Raw genomic sequence first — 17,272 nt, 5'->3', positions numbered from 1 at the left:
TAGTAGAGTATATTTGACATTAAACTTCAGAACACATAGTAGTCTATATTTTCTAAAAACCATGTAGGCATAGTTTGATTCATAATATAGTATCCAATGTGTATAGTTTTTTTTAAATAATTGTTTACCCTAGGGAGGTTTTTAAAGTGATTATTTTTAAATTTATTATTTTATTTTTATTTTTTTCATCATTAACCTTTGAGGAATTCTGTAAACCTAATTGATTAAAAATACAAAATATTCAATACAATAGTTTTTTTTGGATCCACCTTTACACTAAATTTGTGTTAAAACTTACATCTAGGGGTGTTCATTCCGGATATCGGTTCGGTTTCGGTTCGGTTTTTTTCGGTTTTCGGTATTTCGGTTAGTAAAATATAACTACCATTCTAAATCCATATTTACATCGGTTCGGTTCGGTTTATATACCGTCGGTTTTTGGTTTATTCGGTTTTATACCAAAAAACATAATTATTTTGTTTGAGATCATATTATATGAATTTTAGAGTCATATTGTCAACACAGTCATTTATTAAAAATATATTACATGTTCAAATAGATGAACAAAAAAGTAAAAATGCTTCTACCATCAAATAAAATAATCAATTCTATAACTAAAATCAAAGCTTGAAATTTTGAAAATAAAAATATGAAACAAAACAAAAACATAAAAGAAAAGTTTTTTCACTCTTCCATATTTAGTGTTCATTAAAGTCATGTTTTTTCAATTGAAATTTTTCCATTAATTATTGTCCATCAAATTTATAATCTTCATATTAATTAAGTGAAGACTAAAATAAATCAAAAAGATCAAAAAAAGACTTAGAAAATAAGATGTATGAATTGCGATGTATTGTTATTTAATTATAGTTCAAATGTTTTACAAATTAAGGTTTTTTATTACTATAAAATTATGGTAATAGTTATTAACACAAATTTAACTTATGTAACAAATAGATTTTCATGTATTGTTTTAAAATAGATACATATTTATATGTTTCTACTTTTAATCGGTTTTGTTCGGTTTATTCGGTTTAATCGGTTATATACCAAACCATATCCAAATCCTACGGTTTTTATAAAATTATATCCATTCGGTTTATATGGTATATACCAAAACCAAACCATATTGTCTATTTCGGTTCGGTTCGGTTCGGTACGGTTCGGTTTTACCATATTGAACAGCCCTACTTACATCTGATTACTTTGGAAACTGGTGTATTTTTTTGAATTTTTTTGGTGGCTTTTAAAACATGTGTTGAAACATCTTGGTTTTAATGTCCTCGGCAATTGCAGGGAAAAGAAACATTTCCTTCAAGTTGGTAAGTAAATCTGAAATATTTTTATTGTAATAACTAATATTTATGTCCGCTGATTAAAATAAGTATGCTAATATAATTTGAATAGACAACAATGGTGAATTTATAATCAAGTTCTCAAAAAGGTCTGTTGAATAGTTTGATATAAAGATAACTTTTATAATTTGATTGCTCATTAGACTTAGCATATTATTTATATTTTATTAGCTTGATATCATGGGGGAAATAGCGAAGCTGTAGAATAGCTTGATATTATAATAAGCATACAACTATGTATCTGTGTGTATACTGGCATACTTATAGGAAACCATTTAGCCAAATTAATAGTTACTAACATCTAACATTTATATGTTGGCCAAGCGTGGTTTGGCTATGCTTTCCAGAGTTTGGCTTCTCATAGTGTTCTATATTTTTCGTATATACTCACTGGAAACACAACCTATGTGCCAGGGAACTAAACAAATCAATAGGTAGACAAAAAACCAAAATTCTATCCTATGATAATCTGTCTTTTTGGAAAAAAATTCCACAAAAAAAAATATAGTCTAATTTTTTTTAGACAAAGGGGACTTAATCTAGGTGTTTTGTTTTGTTTTCAAATATTTTCTAATCGAGGGAGATATAAAACTTTTAATCCACGTTCAATGAAAATCAAAACTTGTATTAAAAGTAAAATCAAGCTAATGAGTGACATAGACTTTTATGGAGATAATATATTGGCTCTGTTTTTTTATGTAAAGATTTACAATTATGGGAAAAAATATATTCAACTTAGTTGTGCAATTGATTCTTTTGATATGAGGCATAAATCAAGGCATTAGATATTATTTGGTAGCACTAATTTGGGTCCGGTAATTTTTTAAAAAAAAGTTAGTATCATGCTTTTAACGTGAAACTCATGCTGATTCAAAAAAAGTTAGTACCATGCTTTAAAAAACAAATTGTTTCCAAAATAGATTCAAAAGTATGAAATAAGCAGAATTAGGAGAAAGAGTCAAACAAAAGCCAAAAAAAACTGGAAAGCTAAAACAGATAAGTGTAGTAAAAGTTGCATTCTTTGCCACGATGAGAGGCATATTAGTTCCCATCTTTAGAACGTTTAGCGTTGCCTATCTCAACACCATCACCCATCCTTTTCAGCCCTACCTCTGCAGAATCTTGAGGGCTTTTGGATGGCTCAATAACGTCATACCCAGTCGCAAGTGTTCCATTACCAGAGCCACTAATTTGATCAGCAACTGGATCTTGTGTAGATAGTGGAGCAGATGGGGACAGGACCTTCGTCACGGTTATTACCCGCGTCCTGCCTGAAAAATTGTGCTCAGTCACCTTTACATTGAACTTGTGTGTTTGCCCTATGGTGTTGAGCAGAGCTTGCGGAACGGGCACCTCGAATCCATTTTCTTTATTTCCATTGGCCTGGCATGTTTTAAAATAGTTGTTAGCTGAGACCGTAAGTGTGTAAATAAACAACTCGATGGTAGTATATTATACTAATCTTTTAGGTAATGAGTTTGTACCTCAAAATAATTGCTAACCAACTCCGACGCATGCTTCCCTGTTAGCTCACGACCGGCATCGCCAAGGAGAACAAAAACAGCCTCATCACTCTTATCATAAACATAATCTTAGCTAGGTACCTGGCATTAAAATATTAGCAGTTAGTCACCGCTAAACTAAAATTGAATCAAGGGGTTAGAGTTCATACTGTGGTTCACCGGCAACATCGTTCTTGCCACATTTTGCGCACATAAGGGAGGTTGGCCCTTTGGTTGCCTTTGTTTTGAACCCACTGCATGCTATATAATACCAAGAAGAGTCGTGGACAACATCATCGATTGTCGCAGTGCACACAAAGAAAGCATCCTGAGACAATGTGTAAGCAATTAAGATAAGTAAAAATATGTTAAACAATGAATTAGAAACAAATATAATTTTTTATACCTTCACAGCTCCCTGCTTCATGTAGGAGAATATTTCTCCAATAGTCAATGTCTCAGTTTTTGTAACCACATCTGCATTGACCTGCTTGGCAATATATGGATTTATTTCCAACCTGCTCCAACGTTTGAAAACATTTCATAACTCAAACTGATTGTAAGTGGCAAGGGTTCTAACTATTATATACTAAATTTTTAAACATACCAGTCGATATACTCTTTAGTTGGTTGGACCTCGTAGTCAAAAAGACCCGTGAGGAGGTCATGGATGTGAGAGCAAGTGTGCCTGTAGTATTATGTTGTCATAGACAAAGGCAAATGAAACAGAAAATATACATATTAGTTCTTTGTTTATGCTTTTACTCTCTATGCGATATTTATAAAAATTAAACAACTACAAAGAACAAAGCTAAACGACTGCGATGACACAGAGGTAAAGTATATGGGCTATACGGAGAATTTAAGATTGTAAGGTGCGATTCAGTCTGAGATAGTGAAAAGCGTACCTCCTAAACGTTTGGGGTAAACAGTAGTCACCAAAATCACGGAGGGAGTGTTGTCAGAAGACTTGAACTTCTTGCAGAAATCCACAGCAGCTTGGTCCCAAAGATAGAGCTTCATAACAGGTCCCCCGCAAATGATTAACATTTTCAGTTTTGGAAAATACCATAGTGTACTGTGTGATTTGGACAAAAAGGTAAACGTAAACACTTACGCATGCGACTGCACATGCACCAATATACGCCGAGTGGTTGCGAGCTCGGCATCGTCAATGAAGGGACGCATATTGAGGCTCTAGCCGTTAACCAGTTTCAAGTGTCCAATAACATCTGGTACAGGTTGAGAAGCAGAATGTTGTTGAGAAAGCTTATAATTAATAAGTTATGAATTTAAGATAACACCCTAATCTAAAATCAGATACTGTTTTTTTGTAGATAGTTAGCTACTAATTGTGAGATATTGTGTATAAAATAACAAACCAAGTATGTGGAAGCAACATATTACTAAATGATAGAAAACTTACCGTAAAGATCACTTTTCATATCACAGCCAGCTTCGAAGTCTTCATAGGAATGGAACCGGAAACGGTCCTCCTCGAAGTCCACGGGATGTTCTCAAGGGGCACCAACTCGGAAGTGTGGGAGAAGGAGATTGTCACGCTGTGAGCAGCAACCCGGAACACCTCTTTGTTTCTGGATCCGTAGAAGCTGGTGAGAGTGTAGAGACCAGACCGCCTTGTCTCATATGTGGCATGAATTTTTTGATTCTTCCTGGTGGGACAAAGCCTTGAATAACGGTCTCCTGCAAACAAATGAAGTTCGAGCGTAAGTGAAAAAAAAAAGAATAACATAATTAAAATTCAAAAGAAGCTCTCCAAAGCGGTTTCAAAGTTAATCTCTTCAACATCATAAGAAAAACATGATACTAAATATTTTTAACAGTAACAAAAGCAAGAGGTTAATCACTTCAACATCATACGAAGAACATGATACTAAATATCTTTGACAGCAACAAAAGCGAGAGGGTTAATAACCTGTTCGTCGATGAGAAGCATCTCAAGACCGATCAGAGTCTTTTGCAGTGGGTTTCGAGCCTCCCAGAAGTGAACCAGACGAAACCGTAAATTGGTTTCCTGAGGACCCAAGGATACTTCGTTGAAGAGCATTAGTTCGCGATTGTCATCGGAGGAAACATGCGTCTTGCCGTTCGCTTTAACCACGGTGGATTGAACGGGATTAGATCCGGTTTTCGACTCGCCGTTGCCGTCGGAGGAGGAGATGATCGATTTGCCGTTTGGCTTTGTCGACATAGTGTTTCGTTGAGGAGAGTGAGTTTTCGATTAGGGTTTCTAAAATGAAAAGGCATCTTTGTATAAATAGGGACGAAACAAAGAAAACGAAACGAAACTATCAATGGATGATTGAAACAAAGAAAACGAAACAAAATATTGACATGCTTAAAGTTTATTATAAAGGAGAAATTGATTGACGTAAAGCATAGATCTGAACTCATTCTTCAGGTTTTTCAATCGGAGAAAACGAAAGGGTAGAGAGGAAGATGCCAAGTTCGTTTGTTAATTTGGAAAAAAAAGTTCAGGCCCAAACGTGAATAGCAGAAGCAGGACGAAGCCCACATGTGTAAAAAACAGAATATGATTGGTTGATTATTTTGTAATACGTGGCATAGCTATATGATGAGGATATCTTCCTTTTAGTATAGTATAGATTCTCTACTAAATATTATTTTTCTAATTTTTCTTTTTCAGGAAAATTAATAGAAATATTAATTTATAGTTATTTAAAATCTATGATAAAATGATACATTTATGTAAAACATTACGGTGTCATTTTACATTAATTAATATAAAGAAATATTAGTTGAAAATTATGAATTATAATTTTTAAGAAAATTAATTGAATTTGTTGAATTGCTATGAATTTATAGTTATTTAAAATCTATAATAAATGATACATTTATGTAAAATAGTAGCGTGTCATCTATAATAAATTTTGCAGATTTTTAAGTTTTATAAATTTTAATTATTTATTAGTAGGTATAACTTGTGACTTATGAATTATTCATCTTAATATCTTATGAAAAAAGCAAGATGCTAATATTTATTGACGGAATTCGTGGTGTTTTGCTAATAGAAAATAATGTGCTGCTTTCTAAGAAACTTGGGATTTGTTTTTTTGACTGGAGGGAAGTGACTACTTAAAAATGGGAAATTTGGTCATCATTCTATGCACAAGACAGCATGCTATTGTTTCTTGACTGCTTAAAAATTCTTAAAAAACGATTCAAAGAACCTTAAAAAGATATTAATGGAAGAATCTATCTAATGATGAAAGAGTGATGCGGCTGAAAGAAGGGTATGAAAACGATTCAAGAACCTTAAAAAAGTTGCTCAAAATCTATTGGGTCTCTCTCTGATACTTGTTTTACTTTGCAGGTATATCAAAGAAGGAAGCACAGTGAGTGTCATTGGAGTGGTACAGAGAAACGAAAGCGTGTTGATGATAGTGCACGTTCCCTGCAAGTCTTGAAGGCATTGTGTTGAGATGTGAAGATTCATCCAATGTAGACGCAATTCCCGTCTAGTGCGGTTAGTAGCAAGTCTTTTTTCTTGTTCTTCTTCCACGGTTGGTTCACTTCGGCTTCATAAAATATTTTTCATGAAATCTGAATTGTGTTCTTTGTTGGTGGCTTTTCACTCGCTCTGCTGAGATGATTCCTTTGGTTTGTGGTCTTATGGTAGTTTTTTTTGCCTCTACAATACTCTGTTGTTTCATTAGTCAAAAAAAATCTCTGTTGTTTCTTCTGCATATATAACTAATTTAATATATACATTAGTGAAAGCAAAGACAGTAAAATACTGCAGAATATAGATTAATACACGTAGAAAAAAAGAGACTCTCAAATCTCCAAACAATAAGCCAAAACTCTAATATACTAAGAGCAGGACTTGGTTATACTTGTTTCTCCGTTGGTTGATTCAAGAGGTAGAAAAAGTGTACAATCATAGCAACATGCTGATCACAAGCACATACACACATATACAGATGTTGGCTCATAAGCTGTTTAAAGAACACTATTGAAAGAAGCATAAACTTAGGCGAAGCTCTGACATTCAAAAAGTTTATAATCTATAATCACAGTAGTACGATGAATGTTTCCTAAAGAAAAAGGTGAGAAGAAAACCCCTTCAATTCCAGAAACCATTTTGGTTCTAAGTAACCTGGTGAAGGGCAATAAATTTCTTCTCGCTGAGCAGTAGAAATGGCCTGGTACCTAATCCCTATTCTCAAATATTGGTTAAATTTTAAGATCAAGGGCCAAGAGGCAAACAAAATCTCAGTAGTTCGAATTAAAAAAAAACTGTCAGCATCATTATAGCATACCTTTTGTACTCTCTGATATGTTTGATCATTGATCATCATCCACCTGCTGATACATTCCAACTTTAAAACAATCAATTGAATAAAAGAGTAAAAACCAAAGCATACTTACAACGTTTACTGCCCAATTGTTCTGGATACAATTTACTTTAGCCCTGTTCGCTATCTCAGTTCCCGTAGTGTAAACATATTCTACGATAGTTGGGTTACTCAGGAACAGAACCGAGCTATATGTGCATATATCTTTTAAGCTCTGGAAAAACAGCAAAAGTGAAGACTAACGACATAGGATATATATTTTTCTTAAAATACTATACAAACAAAATTAATAGGAATCCACACCTTAATTTGTGATTAAATAAGAAAAATATGTAGAAAGAAAACCTTGTTAGAGAAAGACTTCGTGCGGGGAATTTTTTTAATCCCCTGATTCCTATGGTTGGTCTTTGGAACAATCTTGATTCTCGTTCTCTCAGATCTTCGTAGAATCACAGCACCAATAACCTACAGCATGTGCATGAATGCATCAAATCATTAAGAAAAGAAACATGGTGTTGATTTCAGATGAGAACATAGCATATTTATCCTAAAAACAACAGTTTTTGAAGTTTATTCAATAATATACGACGCTGCCGAAGGTGGGGATTCCGCTGGATAAGCAAAGAATGGATACATTTATAATCCTAACTACTTAATATCATATTCGAGAACGATCGTAAGAAAAAAAAGAACCTTTCTTCTATGATGGCCGAAAGACGAATCTAATGGATTTTACGGATATCCCTGCAACTTCCGGCGACCAGAGCATCCTAATCCTCCTTACTCAATCCCCCGCTAATCATCTGCTTATATAGAATGAGAGCCAACCGACGAAGAAGGCAGAGAAAAAAGTGGGAACGTCAACGGTGAAATTACTCCTCGAAACGGATTTGGAGAGAAGAGAAATTGAAGAGGTAAGAGATGGAAGTCGAAAAGTGAAGAACGAAATTAGGTTTCGTCGGCCATCAATTGCAGATTGGACTATATAGCCTACAGATCAGACAGGCCAAAAACAACAGAAGCCCAAACAAAAAACTATTAATGACGTGGAAGAATGCTGCTCCACCATTGGCTGATTTTATAGTCCGAGCTGGACAGCTTAAAAGGGCTTATTATTGCCCTTTTAGTATAGGTTAGATAATATTTTTTTAGCTTTCTTTTCTTGCAGCTCTGAAAATAATTTTCAAGTAACAAACCAAAAAAATTGTTTATTAGCACACAGTTTTATGAAATCTTAGCTATATAATATTTCTGAGAAAGAAAACCGTTTCAAAGTTTATGATATCAGTTATAAGTTAGTGAAGATTGCACATTAAATGTTTAGAAGAGGTTAATAATAAGACGTCTGACTCTCACAAATTCATAGACAAGAGCATAGATAAAGAGACAAACGATTAGCATGAATGTTGAAGGAGAAGTAATGTTTCTTCATTTATTCACAAGCGAGCTTGGTGTCAAAGCTGCTCAAGCAAATCGCAAACGCTTGAAACGCAGACAACGGATACCTATAATCCATCGTGAACATATCTTTCCCCACTTTACCAAACTGTAGTATCACTTTATCTTGCTCTCCATGAGCCCCCGGTGCTGGTGCAACGCCGCCTGTCCCTTGCGTCTGAGGCTGTCTCACCGCCACAAGCTGGAAATTCTTAACGGACGCAACGGTCACACGTCCACGGAAATTCAAACACCAACACTGCAACTGCTCGTGCCACCTCGGCTGCTTGTTCTTCAAAACCAACGGCCTGAAACTCGTTTCCTCTTGGTCCTCCTCGCATGATACTACTCCCATCTCAGAGAACCTAGAGCTGCTGAAATCTACTGAACGGTAGTCGAGTGATGACTTGGAGAACGAGATGTTGCTGCGGAATGACTCGTCGAGACGGCCAGGGACGAGCTTCTCAGGTTGGTTAGGAACCGAGCCGCCCGGTTCGAGAGATGAAGTTGGGATGGAGTTCATGGTGCAGTGCATTCTCCTCGGCCCTCGCGTGCCCAGCACGTTGAGCTCGTATGTGATCTGAGCAATGTTGTAGCTACCTGATGGGACTTTAGGAGAAACTCTTTTAGAGTGGAATCTGCTTCTGCTTGTTTGGTCAGTGATGAGTGCGCTTGACGAAGATGGTGTGTTTTGTGGTGGTTGTGTGTCGTAAACCAAGAACTTTGTCCCAAGAAAGTTTGATCTGCGAGATGGAAAGAATCTTCAATAAGTGAGTGGGAATCAAAAAGTAGCTCAAAACTATCAAGGAGCTCAAAAAACGAACCTGAGCTTTCCGAGGTAAGAGTTACTTGATCTTGAGATGTTATCTGCATCCATGGAGATAATGTACTCGGTTCGAGTAGTTCTACGAGTTCGTTTAGCTGAAAGAAGAAACTTCCCATTCTCCACAAGTAGAGCTGAAAAGAAAAAAACATAATGCGACTAGTCTTCAGACATAAACTAATGAAACCCAAACTAAATGTTCTAAAAATCGGTCACAAATGAAACGGTTTATGCTTCTCAAATCGGTTTAAAACGTTCTAAACTTGGTTAAAAACAATCTAAATTGGTTTAAATCAATCTAAATTGGTGTAAATCTCTTCATCAAAGCAATAATATTAGTTCAAATCCCACAAATTTGTCTAACTTCTTTCTTTTTTTATATATCAAACTTTTATAATTCTTCAATATAATTTTCTAAATTAATAATTTGTTAACAACTAGGCTTTGCCTAAGTCGCCTAGCGATTTTTTAAACATTGTTTCCAAGACATGCAGCTAAGTCCCTAACAACAACGCTTACCAGGACTTAAACAAAGGAAGAGATGAAACGTTAGCTTTGATTTATCCCTCTTGATGAAACACTGAATCATTGGATCGCGTGGCCCTGGCTGAAAAAACATTAACAACAGCAAACAAAACCTTCTTCATCAGTTTGTTTTGAACTAAAAACAACACAAAAGAGAAAATTTGTCATGAGGACTGAACCTGTTTGAGGGAAACTGGAAAAGTGAGCTTCCCGCAGATTTCAGGAGACAGGACAATGTCTTGGCACATAGCTCTCCACGACCGACAAACAGAAGCACAAGCCACCACATGTTTTCTTGCAGGCCAAGTACTCTCACTCTCCTCTAATCTTTTGATCACATCCAAGAGCAGCTCAGGAGGAAGATTAGCCCATCTGCTTGTCTGAACTATCAAAGGTGACAAGAGGTCACGTGAAGATGAATACTCACAAGAGCCCTGAGATTTCCCTTTGTGAATCCTGAAGTCGAAACTCCTCCTCGACAAGCTCCCAAGCCCATCTCTCAAATCTTGAACAATGCTCCTAAACGACATTTATCTTTCTATTTCCAGATCCAACAAAGAGAGCTTCAGAGTGAGATGAGAGATTCCACTGACTGTGCATAAGATTAAAAAGGCGTTAAAGCTTGGCAATTCTGAGTCACCTTCTTAGTAAGTAAGAAACTAAAGTTAAAAAAAAAAAAGCCAAGTGGAGGCTAAAAGAGAAAGACGATTAGCTAAAGCTTCACTGCATGCCCAATAAAGAAACTAGGCCATAGCTTTTAATCAAGCAAAGAGAAAACTTTTTCTTTATGACAAATAATTTATCAAAGAGAATCGGATATCAATTCCACCAAATGCAAAATCCAGATCACATAACTGTGTAGAAGGTAAAATCAAGAGTCAATTTGATAATTAAAGCAAAAATAAATTAACTTAAACAAATTCGTATGTAACATAAGAATCAGGATATCAAACGGTTTCCATAAAATTAAATCTCGAAACTTTACAAAATCTCATCTGATTTTCACTTCCTATAAAGTCAAGATTTTTAGTTAATTTTCAGATGAAACTGTTGTTGGGTTTAGGACATATAATCTCAGTGCATAAAAACATCAAAGACAGAACAGAAGAAGGGTTAGAGAACGAACCTTTTCAGACAAGAAGGTGATAACTCAGAACCTTCAAAGACAAAACCCACCTAACCTTAAGCTTTCTCCGACCAAATCAAGAAGTTCAGCTAAAAAAGGTAGAACACAATCTGGGTCTGGCTCAACAACTCAGATCCTCCAGAGATTACGTGTAAACAGATCACACGGATTTAAGCAGATCCGTAGGAGACTAGAACAAAAGAACCCATAAAGTCAAAGAGAACAATTAAAACCAGAAAAAGATAAAGTCGTCCTTCTCTCTGCTTTTTCGCAGTACCAGGAGCCTTCTTGTCTTTTTTTCTTTAATAGTTCATTCACGAGCCAGCAAGTAAACAGTTAAGATTTTTTAATTATTATTAAATGATACTCTGGAATGCTTCTTCTCTGGATTTTATTGTACTCGAATTTATATGATTTTTTTTAATTATTTGTATTCTTGAGAGAGAGAGAGAGAGAATGAAATGGTAATAAGTGGACATTGTTAAGCGTTATTGTCCACGAGGCGGCATGACCTTCGCCTCGCATCATGCAAAGACCCTAACTATCATTTTGACTTTTTTGTGTGTGTTGATAAACCTTTTTACCTAATTGTTACTGGAAGAGATTTATCACCGTTTAACTTGGAGTGTTATCACTGACAAGCATTCTTGATTAATATATTTTCCCAGATTTGAATTATGTAAGCTGGTAAACCGATCCATCTAAGTTACATCTGATAGACTAGGAAGTAATTGCAATATCCAAACCATTTTCTCTGGATAGACTAGGAAGACTCCACCTCAAACCGTTCCATCTAAAATACATTCTGATGATTAGTTTGCCTTTTGATGGAACAAGGATGTATATCCTTCTACATACCGGTCTCTAAATCGAGCCAAAAATCAGAAATTATAATCCTTTTTCTTGGATCTTTTAGCCTCAATCTATATATATTCTGTAATTTATGGTTATCTCAGTTATCCATCTCTCGTCACTATATACTGTTTTTAGAATCATATTTCCCCTATCAAAACCTGCGACATGCATCATGCATGTTTTCTCTTCACAACTCAGAGAACCCTTACCTCACAAAATTACTCCCATTGTTCCATTTTCACTTTAATTGACAATGATAGTAATGAACTAAAAAAATCTGAATCATTTCCAAGGTATAACATCTAGAGAGAATGACAAAAAAGAGAGTTAATATCGAAGTTGTTATGCCTCTAAACAAATAGCACTTCTCTATACTTGATATTGATCAGGAGGTGTTACAGTTGACCAAAATATTCAATTAATTTATATCTTGAAGAATTTATTTAGGATTATATTTTCAGTAAATCATATATCCATAAATTTAATTTACTTTTACGAAATTAAAAATATGTAAATACAAAAAAAAATCTTAAGTATGGTCCATTCTAGTTATTTCAATCCTTTCAAATCGTTTTGCTATTAAAAGATGTGTAATAATTGCATTGCTTCCGAACCCATTGCATCCCTACCAAATCACATGGCTTCCACACTCAAATCGCTATCACACTTGAATCGCATTGCTATTTAAGAGAAGACAAGAGGGAGATAAGTTAGTCGGTTCCAATGAGCTACCCTAGAGTTGGGCCTGACAGAGGAAGAGAAGATAAAAATAGGACAATTAGCTGGTACGTGTTACCTATCCTATAGTCTAATAAAGAGAAGACAAGACATGAGCTCACTGGTTCTTAGCAAGTTTTCATACGAGTTGATACTAACATGGCAAATTGATTGGATCACTGAATCGTTGAATCGTAGTCCGACCAGCTTTAATTACGTTTCAAAGTTAATACATATGGTACTATTAGTAGTTAAATGGAACATCGTAGCAGTAATTATTGGTTATTGTCTATTGACTACAATAACAACATAAACAATACGTAATATGTTTTGCAGAGATAAAATTTTGAAACAAAGATTACAACATTATTAAATCTAAAATATGGATCTTAGTAAATATCAAAGTTCAAGCACCAGTCTTTCCTGCCTTTTTAGCATCTGCAATTACAAAAAAAAAACATTAGTTTCAAGACCTTTTTTGGTTTCACTCAGATGCTAAACCAACTCATCTCAGTATCTCACGACGTATGATCTGATTCTAATAGACAACACTGCTTTAAGTATGATAGAACATACAAAGCTAACCGACCGGTTAGGGTTACTACCGATTATACAAATGTACAATATACCGGTGTGGTAAGGATAAGGTTTCATTAGTTACCTGGGCCACATCGAATAGAGCACTTGCGATCGCATCGGGCCGTCTTTCTCGCTGGAAAACATAAAAAAGGTAGAAAGATTAAAAAAAACAGATATTTTAGACTGATCCCCAGAATTTGTGTAGCGTTGGGGATTCATATAAGTGGAGAGGGTGCTCACAGTCGCGCTGGACGCAGGCGGTGGAGCAACCGTCGTAGCAGTCTCCAGGGCCTAACTGAGCCTCAGCGACCATATCCAAATTGGAAGATAAAGCCACCAGAATCAGAAGAGCCGCCACTATTGTCACTTGCTTCTTCATCATTATTCTTTTGTTTAGATCTTTGATTTTTTTTGTTCCTTTCTCTTTCTTCAAATGTGAGCTTTTGTGGTTATTTATAGAAATGTCGCAGTTGCCAGGTTTGACCACTAGTCCATCCATGTACACGCGTCATGATTACTCTCCTAACATTATCTATCCCTTTAACATTACTGCAAAATTTATTTAATTTTTTTGGTCAAGACATTACTGCAAAGTTATCTACTGAATTTTTGTATATTTTTCGTTTACTATTCAAGATCGACGGTGGACCAACACAAATTAATGGACTAATTAGTGGTTATACCATTAAGTGTTCCATGATCCAACACAACTACATTAGATAAGTGATAACCTACCATCATAGCTCATTACGTCCCACACAAAATATCTAGGAAATTGTTTATTTTATCTTGAGCCGTTGGAATTAGTTGTCAATTTTTTTTCACGGAGAAAACACGACCACTTAGATACTGAAACACATTAGACACAGAAAATATATAGAGAATGAGATTCACATATTTTAGAGCAGCCTCAACCGCACCAACCTCACTGAGGTTCTTAAAAAATAAATATATTAATTTTTAAATAAAAGATAGTTAAATAATTAAATTTGATCTTTTGTAAAAAACTTAAACCAACACACAACTGACATTTCGATCTGGATTTCTTATGAGTTATCTGTTAATTAAGAACTTCTTGCTATTCTCTCTCTTTATTCCTAATTTGTTTCTTTAATTTTAATTATAAGTTATTCACTCAAGTTCTACCTTTTGGAGCTGCTTTCCACTCTTCCACACAATTGTTATTGCACCAATTGTATACTGCAAGTTTTTGCAAAATATACAGAGAATAAGATTCACATACAGAAAACAATAGTTGATTGATGATGGAATACACCGAAGTTATTGACGTAACATAATCCACGGCCCAATACCCAATGGTCATCGCCTCAACCCTTAACGGGCCCTTAAAAGCCTTAAACGGACACGCGCGTCAATCTAACGCCCGCGAAAGGCGCGTGGAAGAGGAGGTCACTCACTAACTTCCACAAGACGTGACGTCAAAGAGAGAAAATATTCTAATCTGGAGCCGTGAAGATGCTTCTTCTTCTAATCTCTTAATTTTCCTTCTCTGTCTCTCTCTCTCTCTATCCACCTTCCCGGCGTCATTCCTCGTCGCCGGTCTCGCAACACTAAACTTCCTTCGCTTGCGTGGATTACATTCATCCGGTAGGACTTACGATCGCCGTTGATTTAGTTGTCTGTTTAGGAGTACGATTTGATTCAGATTCAATTTGGGATTGTTTAATAGCTTGGAAAATATTTAATATGTCAGCAAAGAAAAATAAAAAGATTTGGATTAGTTGTGTATTTTTTTTAAATAGTTGTGGATCTGAGATGTGTTTTGCTCCTCCATGTGAGTTTAAAGGATTATCGAACATGACTATGGTTTGTTAGTTATTTGTTTATTAATTGATTCACTGCTATGTCGCGTGAATGTTCGGTCAAGCACGTTGCTTTTTTTTGAGCCTCTGGCATGTAACGTGTTTGCACATCTTCCCTTCTCTTTTATTACACTTCATTTCTATTGATCAGACACGACTTGCTCTCTCTCTCTCTTTGTACACTCTGTACATTCATTGATAGAACAATCTGTTTTGCTACAGGTAGAGAAACTTAACTGTTTCATTGTTTTTTGTCTCCTTCAAAACTCTGTTTTGTCCTTTGATCTTGTTAATACATATGTTGCTTCTTGATTCAGGCGTAATTTTTTCATAAGATGGTGAAGGCTAGAAGGGCTAGACGCAGGGTTTCTACTCGACGGATCAGAGCGAGACCATACAAGTTCGCATCTTCATCAAAGCGAGTTGTGAGGAGGAGCGTGTTCGCAAACACTTGTCCCAAGGCGATGGAGGAGAATGATTGGGCGGATGCTGTGTGCTCCGTCTGTATGGAGTGTCCACACAACGCTGTGCTTCTCCTCTGTTCGTCTCACGACAAGGGTTGCCGTCCTTACATGTGTGGAACCAGCTTCCGTTACTCCAACTGCTTAGATCAGTACAAGAAGGCGTCTGCTAAGCTAACGCCACCGCATCAGCAAGTGGTTAATAGTAAGCGTGAGGTTGAGAATCTGAAGTGTCCGCTTTGTAGGGGGCAGGTGAAAGGGTGGACTGTTGTGAAGCCTGCGAGAGACGATCTGAATCTGAAGAAGAGGAGCTGTATGCAGGAGGGTTGCTCCTTTTCTGGAGCCTTTAAGGAGCTGAGGAAACACATGAAGAAAGACCACCCTTGCGCGCAGCCGCGTGAGGTGGATCCTGATGTGGAGCAGGAGTGGAGAAGGTTCGAGGTTGAGCAGGACCGTAACGATGTGATCAGCACGATCAGGTCGACGATGCCTGGCGCAACGGTGTTTGGGGATTACGTGATTGAGAGAGGTGCGTACGGTTCAGATTCAGATGAGGAGGAGGAGGAGGTGGAGAGGGAGGAAGTAGGCAGGATCGGTGCTGGGATAGGTAGGAACCTAGTGAACGTTTTCCTTCTCTTGCAGGCTTTTGGGGGATCAGATCTCGCTTCTGACACATCCCATGGTCTATCATCTGAATCAAATGACTTAACGATCAATCAGAGCGATGTGGATTCCTCTGAAGATGAGGAGGATGGAGCTAGATCATTCGCAAACCAGATGAGGAGCCGGAGAAGGGTTCTCCTAGGGAGATCAGCTAGTAGGAGAGGTAGAGATAGAGAAGCTAACCAGAACTCAGACCATTCTAGATGATACAAATACTCTTTAAAAGGAAAAATCTCTGTTGGGTTTGTGTAGAAGGTACAAAATCTTGATATCCATTTGCTTTCTTTGTTTTAATTTTCGATAAAAAAAATAAAGGGAATGTATTCTGATGTACAATTCTGGATAGCAATTTATGTTGTTTATAGTTTACTTCTGTGTCCTTCTGAATTTAGTAGGAAGGCCTTGAAGACCATTGTCTTCATGGATGATGTTTTACTCAAACCCCTTTCTTTACTGTTTGTTGTCTGTAAATTTGATGTTCTCTTGTGTTATGAAAACCTTTTGGCTTTGTCTATTAATAATAAAGATCTTTTATACTACATGCGTTTTTGCTTAAGTTATGTTTCTGCACTTCTGTTTATTTATATTTGAGTAAATGACTATCATTGCATAGGTAACAATGTTTTATTTCGAAAATGTATCAAATCAAATGTCTTTTAATATGTGTGCATAATTCTTTTTACTATGTGTGCATAATTCTAAAACAATGAAATTGAAGAAATTTTTGTTTTCATAAATTCAGATGTAACTTCCAAACATATGGTTTTGGATACCTAGCTATATTCATGTTTAATGAGCTTGATTGATTGGGATGTAAGATCTCGCTTTAACTTTAATTTTTATCTACATTTTTTGAAATCAACATCATGTTTTATATTGTTTTTTAAAGATACATTCAAAATTTTAAAATTGACTGTAAAAGCTTGTATCAAAATTTTTTAAGGCTACCTCCCTTACAGTTAAATTAAAAAAATTTACAGACTAAAATTCTACGGTAGATTTTCTATAATTACAGTCCAATCAATCACCTCTAATGTTCTCGGATTTAGATGCATTTTATAACTTT

The 17,272-nt window shown here is 35.9% G+C and overlaps 3 protein-coding genes and 1 long non-coding RNA gene across 7 annotated transcripts; 1 reads left to right on the top strand and 3 right to left on the bottom strand.

The window, feature by feature from the left end:
• Positions 1-1,602: 1,602 nt before the first annotated feature.
• Positions 1,603-3,886, bottom strand: LOC117127118. Of its 2 annotated transcripts, XR_004449898.1 has the most exons (5): positions 3,766-3,886; positions 3,264-3,545; positions 3,028-3,185; positions 2,840-2,959; positions 1,603-2,738 (listed from the first exon to the last, which is right to left on the bottom strand). It is a non-coding gene; the product is annotated as an uncharacterized LOC117127118 (long non-coding RNA). The 2 variants fall into 2 exon arrangements; XR_004449897.1 differs by having other exon boundaries at positions 3,028-3,545.
• A 4,578-nt stretch (positions 3,887-8,464) lies between these two features.
• Positions 8,465-11,585, bottom strand: LOC103835445 (tubby-like F-box protein 10). 2 transcript variants are annotated; one of them, XM_009111623.3, is made up of 5 exons: positions 11,112-11,585; positions 10,162-10,522; positions 9,977-10,064; positions 9,459-9,591; positions 8,465-9,377 (listed from the first exon to the last, which is right to left on the bottom strand). In XM_009111623.3, the coding sequence occupies exons 2-5, from the start codon at positions 10,510-10,512 to the stop codon at positions 8,630-8,632; spliced, it is 1,320 nt and encodes a 439-aa protein (XP_009109871.1). In that variant the 5' UTR covers positions 10,513-10,522; positions 11,112-11,585; the 3' UTR covers positions 8,465-8,629. The 2 variants fall into 2 exon arrangements, with proteins under 2 accessions (XP_009109871.1, XP_033132322.1); XM_033276431.1 differs by having other exon boundaries at positions 10,162-10,575; positions 11,111-11,583.
• A 1,303-nt stretch (positions 11,586-12,888) lies between these two features.
• Positions 12,889-13,757, bottom strand: LOC103835444. Its single transcript, XM_009111621.3, has 3 exons — positions 13,500-13,757; positions 13,342-13,392; positions 12,889-13,118 (listed from the first exon to the last, which is right to left on the bottom strand). Exons 1-3 carry the CDS (start codon positions 13,639-13,641, stop codon positions 13,087-13,089), a joined length of 225 nt encoding a protein of 74 aa, XP_009109869.1. The 5' UTR covers positions 13,642-13,757; the 3' UTR covers positions 12,889-13,086.
• Positions 13,758-14,554: 797 nt separating this feature from the next.
• On the top strand, positions 14,555-16,745 carry LOC103835443. 2 transcript variants are annotated; one of them, XM_033276432.1, is made up of 2 exons: positions 14,555-15,304; positions 15,400-16,745. In XM_033276432.1, the coding sequence occupies exon 2, from the start codon at positions 15,418-15,420 to the stop codon at positions 16,411-16,413; it is 996 nt and encodes a 331-aa protein (XP_033132323.1). In that variant the 5' UTR covers positions 14,555-15,304; positions 15,400-15,417; the 3' UTR covers positions 16,414-16,745. The 2 variants fall into 2 exon arrangements, with proteins under 2 accessions (XP_033132323.1, XP_009109867.1); XM_009111619.2 differs by having other exon boundaries at positions 14,566-14,867.
• The last annotated feature ends 527 nt before the right edge of the window (positions 16,746-17,272 follow it).

The sequence above is a fragment of the Brassica rapa genome, chromosome A08, assembly GCF_000309985.2.
Source record: "Brassica rapa cultivar Chiifu-401-42 chromosome A08, CAAS_Brap_v3.01, whole genome shotgun sequence".
Lineage (NCBI taxonomy): Eukaryota > Viridiplantae > Streptophyta > Magnoliopsida > Brassicales > Brassicaceae > Brassica > Brassica rapa.
This window is presented reverse-complemented; position numbering and strand designations above follow the sequence as displayed.